General features: G+C 32.4%; 1 protein-coding gene across 1 annotated transcript in view; it reads left to right on the top strand.

Moving 5' to 3' along the window:
- Positions 1 to 288: 288 nt before the first annotated feature.
- LOC106475565 (methylmalonic aciduria and homocystinuria type D homolog, mitochondrial-like) overlaps positions 289 to 7,429 on the top strand; it is an 8,387-nt gene continuing 1,246 nt past the window's right edge. The window contains exons 1-5 of the mRNA XM_013936244.2: positions 289 to 422; positions 1,480 to 1,599; positions 3,550 to 3,646; positions 5,483 to 5,619; positions 6,245 to 6,331. Coding sequence (XP_013791698.2) covers positions 348 to 422; positions 1,480 to 1,599; positions 3,550 to 3,646; positions 5,483 to 5,619; positions 6,245 to 6,331 — 516 coding nt within the window. The 5' untranslated portion in view covers positions 289 to 347. The remainder of the gene's footprint in view (positions 423 to 1,479; positions 1,600 to 3,549; positions 3,647 to 5,482; positions 5,620 to 6,244; positions 6,332 to 7,429) is intronic.

Here is a 7,429-nt window from a genome sequence, read left to right as displayed (position 1 = left end):
ATATATATGAAGATGTATATACAATAAATAATACTGAAAATTATTAAAACAACTACGATATGCCAGCTGTATGTAACTGTCAGGCTATATAACTTTCTTTTTTGACAAGCTGCTCACAGATGCTGTTTTAATTAGAAAGCAAATTAATAGAGGCTGGATACTTTAAATTGAATGTTTTTATAATCTTATTGACTAAACCAACTTGCAGTGTTCTTAATATAGTTTTATTTAGTCACATTTTAGCTAAATGGTAAGTGACACAAAGAAATGTTTATTCATAATTAACCTTAGTTTTCATGCTGTATATATAAATAGAAAAACAGTTACCTGGCCGAGAGATCTCTCTGATGGGGCCCGTAGATTTCCGTACACCCCTTCCTGGTAATGTTGGCGTTGCACCACAAAACTTCTACAGCCGAGTTGTAAGTGTTCTTATCTGGTTGTCATGTTCTTAATCTTCTGATAATAAATATTTTTACCATGTAAAATCATTTCTGATAGTAAGTAATCAAGCCAGCTTGTGGGAAGTTTTTCTTAATGAATTAACTTTTCATTACTTTTATATATAAAACTTGGAGTTTAGCTAGTAGATATAGTCCCATCCCCCATTTTTTATTTTTGTATACGACACACTAAGCTCTTGTGTTTTTTTCTACTTGGTGGAGCTTCACTAGTTGTCTTAGATATAGCCCCCAAAATAATTTTTATGCCAATTTAAAATCACAAAAGTTTTTGTTTGGAAAAGATGAATGTAGTAACATCATATAATAAATATGTTTTTTATATATATTCATATTTTCTGTTTTCCATTGATATATCTATTTCATATCTTCTGTGGACAGTCTTAAAATTTTTTGTTACTAAAAGATAAACTGAAACCTATGAACAAAAAAAGAAACAAATCTGTTTATTTACAGTTTTACTTATATCAGTATAAGATTTTAATAGAAAAGTGGAACTCCAGTACTTTCTGAATCTCGTTATTGAAGTTCAATAATATACTAACTTTCAGATCTTAGCACAAAACTAACTGAACCTGGAAGAATGTTGCCCAGCTACTACTGTACAATGTTTTCTTGTCTTTTTATAATACCAGCTTTTTTTTTCATTTGCTCAACTAAAGTTAATAGTAATACCTAGTTAAAGTGTTGAAACATCTGTTTTTATAAGAAATTCTGTGACCCTTCATACTTCTGATCTCTACCCAGTGCAATTGTTTTGTAGTTTTTTTTAATTTGGCCATTTTGAGGTAAAAATTATAAATACATTTCTTTGAGATCATGTACTATATAAGTTTTGGTTATGACGAACTTACGTAGTTATTTAATGTTAACATTGTTTAGGTGAATTAGATTATTTTGTCTTTAAGATTTTTATTAAGTTAGGTGCAGATGAATGCTTTTTTATGACTTTAAGGAACTATTTCAACCCCTTTATTACTTGATGCATTGTGATGATCAATTTTATTTTTCAATTCAGCATGAAACCCAAGCAACGACTAAAACTGAACCTTTTAAAGTTGATGTTCTTACCAGAGAACTACCTGAGGATCGTTACCGTAATGTTTTATTACAGTTCTTTAACCTACGAGCTGATGAGGTTTGTTTAATCATGACTTTACTGAGATCGTTACCGTAATGTTTTGTTACAGTTCTTTAGCCTGCCAGCTGATGAGGTTTGTTTAATCTTGACTTTACTGAGATTGTTACCGTAATGTTTTATTACAGTTCTTTAACCTGTAGCTGATGAGGTTTGTTTAATCTTGACTTTACCGAGATCGTTACCGTAATGTTTTATTACAGTTCTTTAACCTGCAAGCTGATGAGGTTTGTTTAATCATGACTTTACTGAGATTGTTACCGTAATGTTTTATTAAACTATTTTAACCTGCAAGCTGATGAGGTTTGTTTAATCTGGACTTTACCGAGATTGTTACCGTAATGTTTTATTACAGTACTTTAACCATCAAGCTGATGAGGTTTGTTTGATCATGACTTTACTAAGATCGTTACCGTAACGTGTTGTTACAGTTCTTTAACCAGCGAGCTGATGAGGTTTGTTTAATCTTGACTTTACTGAGATTGTTACAATAATGTTTTATTACACTACTTTAACCTGCGAGCTGATGAGGTTTGTTTAATCTGGACTTTACTGAGATCGTTACCGTAATGTTTTATTACAGTACTTTAACCAGCAAGCTGATGAGGATTGTTTAATCTTGACTTTACTGAGATCGTTACCGTAATGTTTTATTACAGTTCTTTAACCTGTAGCTGATGAGGTTTGTTTAATCATGACTTTACTGAGATTGTTACCGTAATGTTTTATTACAGTTCTTTAACCTGCAAGCTGATGAGGTTTGTTTAATCTGGACTTTACTGAGATTGTTACCGTAATGTTTTATTACAGTACTTTAACCTGCAAGCTGATGAGGTTTGTTTTATCTGGACTTTACCGAGATATCAGTAAATTTGCAAAACCCAAATGAAATTTTAAAACTGTAAGATCAAAATATATATTATATTCTTAACGTGAAAATAACCTTTCATGGACAAATTGTTAGTCAAAATACTTAATTAAGAATCTGATTTTTTGTGTGTGCATCAGGATTTTAATGTTTACTAAAACTTGTCAAATTTCATGGGGATACACTTAGTACTTTCTGAATTATAGGATGTTTAGTTTCATGGTTGTATGGTGGTTACAGGTTCAATCTAGAAAAAAATTAAGATATTAGTTGACACTATACATTACTATTACTCACATGAGGTAAAAAATTATTGGATCAAGTGAACTATAGCTAAGACTACTCATTATTATATATTTAAGACTTGTTACTTCGTGCTATACAATAGAAAGGCAATTAATGTACCATTTAACGAAACTTGAATGTACGATATCGTGTCTGTTATTTATTAAACACTTATTTTACATAATCGAACTTTCTTGAATGTGGTTAACTCAAATATAATAGAAATGTTTCTATGGTTTCGGAAGTTACTTTACATTTCTTACCTTTACTGCTGCCTTTTACTCTCACGTTATTGTCATGTGATGGTCAACATTTTAAACTTTTATATTAACTGATGTTTCAACTTTGTGGCTTCTTCAGGGCTAGTACATAAAACTGTTTTATATTACAATATTCATAAAATTAAATTTATGTACTAGCCCTAAAGAAGTGGCAGAGGTGAAACATAGGTTAAAATAAATGTTTTTTTAATTATCTGGAGTGTAAGGGTCGTTTTTTCTAACTTTGTTATCAAACTGTATAAATCCCTCCAGTATGGAAAAGGTCGTTTTTTATAACTTTGTTATCAAACTGTATAAATCCCTCTAGTGTGGAAAAGGTCGTTTTTTCTAACTTTGTTATCAAACTGTATAAATCCATCCAGTGTTAACTACAAATTCTGAAAGACAACAAAACATTTTGAACTTATCGGTGTTTTTGTTTCATAAATTAATATGTAATTTTTTGAAGGCATTTTTTTCTTTCTTTTTTGCCTTTGGAATTATATTCTGTATTTTTGAGATGCATCTATCTTATAGCAAGAGTTTCCGGGTTCTTCCAAACCCGAGAGCAGTCCTGCCTCTGGAGAAGTGTTAGAGTTTATAGCCCAGGACTGCCCAGTGCTTATGAAGAAAGGTGAGAAAACATTTAGTTAGTTGTGCTTTATGAGAATGATTTAGATATATTACTAAGGCGATGTTCCACTGCAGGACCACACGTGAAATATTTAACATCTAAGTATTTAGTTCACATCAAAGTCTGTATCACTCAGCTGTTCAATACTGCCACAGGTAGACGTGAAGCTGAAAGGATATCGTACAGTCCTTTCAGAAAAAGATGATATTCATATGGTAGACTTGTTAATCAATATAAAATCAAAGAACACAACATTTTAATGAATGTATCTATCAATCTTATGCATAGAAGTGGAAAACACAAACAGTGGTCTGTTTAGTACAGCAATAAACTCCAGAATCTTAACCCAAATCAGTCTAGAGCAAATTGTTAATCCATTTAGTGAAAGTTATAGTTTTAAATGAGACTCTTTCAATTCAAAAAGCTATCTTGATGAAGCTAGTCAAATATCATAATGCTATCAGCAAGATCAAAAACAAAAATTTAAACTTGATAAACACTCAAGTCAAAGTTCCCAAGTTTTTAGTCATAAAAATCATGGTTGTTTTTGTGAAAAACTGGAATCAAACAACTACTTTTGACCACACTTTAGTCACTCAATACAGAGCTTTGTAATCTTGAGGCACTCAATTCTGGTCCAGGAAGTTGATGTCCACTTACAGTGGAGGATCCTTGGTAGTTTATCGGGATGTGTGGTCTTGGAAGTTGACATCCACATACAGTGGAGTATCTGTGGTAGTTTGTCGGGATGTGTGGTCTAGGAAGCTGACATCCACATACAGCTGAGGGGCTGTGGTAGTTTGTTAAACTGTGTGGTCCAGGAAGCTGACATCCACATACAGTGGAGTATTTGTGGTAGTTTGTCGGGATGTGTGGTTTTGGAAGTTGACATCCACATACAGTGGAGTATCTGTGGTACTTTGTTAAACTGTGTGGTCCAGGAAGCTGACATCCACATACAGTGGAGTATCTGTGGTACTTTGTCAAGATGTGTGGTCTTGGAAGCTGACATCCACATACAGTGGAGTATCTGTGGTACTTTGTTAAAATGTGTGGTCTTGGAAGCTGACATCCACATACAGTGGAGTATCTGTGGTAGTTTGTTAAAATGTGTGGTCCAGGAAGCTGACATCCACATACAGTGGAGTATCTGTGGTAGTTTGTTAAAATGTGTGGTCCAGGAAGCTGACATCCACATACAGTGGAGTATCTGTGGTACTTTGTCAAGATGTGTGGTCTTGAAAGCTGACATCCACTTACAGTGGAGTATCTGTGGTAGTTTGTCAAGGTGTGTTATTATCCTGCCCTCATGTTCCAAAAGTACCCTTTTTTTCTGAGTCATAAATTGTCAACAACTACTAAAAGATGCACCTGATTTTACACTTCGTTTTCTGCAAGAAGATTCAAAAATGATTTCAGCTTTAAAATGACAGGTACACAGGGACTCGTAGGTCTTTTTAATAAAATAATTTTGATATGCTATTATGTGTTAATATACAATAATTCACTGTTTAGTTTAGATGTTTATAAGACCAACTGAATACGAATTAAACAGGATCTGTTTGTTTCTTATGGCTTATTACCATATGTGTACCAGAGACAACCCCCAAACCTCATAGTCTTCCCTAACACCTCACTCCCACCACAAAAAAGGGCTTGCCTTACAGTGCTTGAAAAATGCCTTTTTTTTTGTCAGTAAGCTGCTGCCCTTTCAATGCCTTCTATACATTACTGCTGTTTACACCTGGTTATTTTCATCTTGGAAGCTTACTGTTTCATTTTAACTCATTTTCATCTGACATAAGATTATTAGTTGTGTTTAACATTTTCTTTTAGATTTTCAAGACCTGTTTCCCGGCCGTGATCTTCAGCACGATAACCTTACCGTGTTAACTATGTGCCAACGAACCAAGAATGACATGAGCATTTGGAACGAAGATGTGGAGTCTGAGCGAGAGGAACTAACAGAATATGTACAAGTTTTTACCCTTCAAATTTATTTATTTTAATGGTTTTTTAAAGTTATTGAAAACTACAAAACACATTTCATACAACAAAGTTCAACACGTAATTCGTAGTATACAAGTTATAGGTTTCGCTATTGACCAGAGAACCTGATTTTCTATTATTAGCAACACACACGAACCGTCTGCTTATTTCTTTTACCTCGCAGGTGATACAGTAACTATACAGCTCACGCCATTAACGTTTAAAGAAAATGACTGCCTAAGTAGCTGAAATTTCTATATTGTGCGTGATTTTACGTTACACATTGCACACAGTATGTTTAAGTCGAGTACTTAAGTTTTGTTAAAACTTAGTTTTTTAAATAATACTTTCTAACCATCTTAAACTAAATTGATTGAAAATAATATATATAAACTGATAAACTTTCCAATAGCTACAAGAAGAAAATATATATATACAACTCACCGAGAAATATTGAAATGCTTTTTTTTTCCCATCAATCTTTTTTAAAATTACCAGAATTATAACTTCAAACATTAATAATTAGTTGGATATACATTTCAGTTTGGAAATCATGCAATTTGTTATGACCTGCGCAATGGTTTTCATGATTATACTTTATTTTTTCAGTTTGTCAGTGCTGCACAGGATATCTGTGAGGTTCTAAGAAAGGCAGGATATTGGGCAGATTTCATTGATCCATCGTCTGGAAAACCTGTATGTTTTTTATCTTACTATTGTAAATTGTACTTCTTTTTTATCAGTGTTTGTTTCCATTCCCTCTGATCAAACTAAAGCTAATTATATCCGCTAGCTCTGTTTACTAAATATTTACGTTTCTGTGAAATTGTTTGTGAATTTATTTTTTGTTAATAAGCGTGTCAGATGCTGTTATATGTACAAATATGTGGTTCTTACTATTTTCTCAGCTAGTCCTTGTTAAGATATCCCAGAATAGGAAAATATAATGTATGTAAAATTGGATAGGACTAAACCCATTTTTATCTTTGCAGGCTGTTTGTAACTTGAGCATACAAACTTCGACAGAGAGTTGTCGCACAGCCTGTAGAGATCATTGAATGCTTGTTTTCGAAGGGCTATCATAATTGTAATTAAATGTCACAACTCATAATGTGCCTGTGGTGAAACTTAGTGCCCTTAGTACAAGTAGTTTTAAATATGGAATTTTCTCTATAATAAACCCGCACGTTTGAACTGATGACGATCGCAGCACTAGAACGAAATAATAATACTGATTAAACCAGTGTGTCTTTTTCAGGCAATCGTCATTTTACCAAGAATATGAAGAGGGTGAAAATAAACATCCTGCTTTGGATGTTTCAGAGCTTATATAATTTATCAGTTTAATAATATAAACATGCACATATAGAAAAGGAATAGTTGTTAAATATCTACAATCAAGCATTTACAACGTTTTTATTTGATCAATTCTCATTATTTACCCCCTTTTAAACTTGTTAAGATGAAATATAATGTTTGTTTTTTCACCATCTTCTTGATTAAAGACAATCTTAGTTAAATATCTACAATCAAGCATTTACAACGTTTTTATTTGATCAATTCTCATTATTTACCCCCTTTTAAACTTGTAAAAATGAAATATAATGTTTGTTTTTTCACCATCTTCTTGATTAAAGACAATCTTAGTTAAATATCTACAATCAAGCATTTACAACGTTTTTATTTGATCAATTCTCATTATTTACCCCCCTTTTAAACTTGTAAAAATGAAATATAATGTTTGTTTTTTTCACCATCTTCTTGATTAAAGACAATCTTAGTCTTCATTCTGTA

This window comes from Limulus polyphemus, unplaced genomic scaffold (genome assembly GCF_000517525.1).
Source record: "Limulus polyphemus unplaced genomic scaffold, Limulus_polyphemus-2.1.2 Scaffold8809, whole genome shotgun sequence".
Lineage (NCBI taxonomy): Eukaryota > Metazoa > Arthropoda > Merostomata > Xiphosura > Limulidae > Limulus > Limulus polyphemus.
Note: the sequence above shows the minus strand (reverse complement) of the source record. Positions and strands in the feature narration are given on the sequence as shown.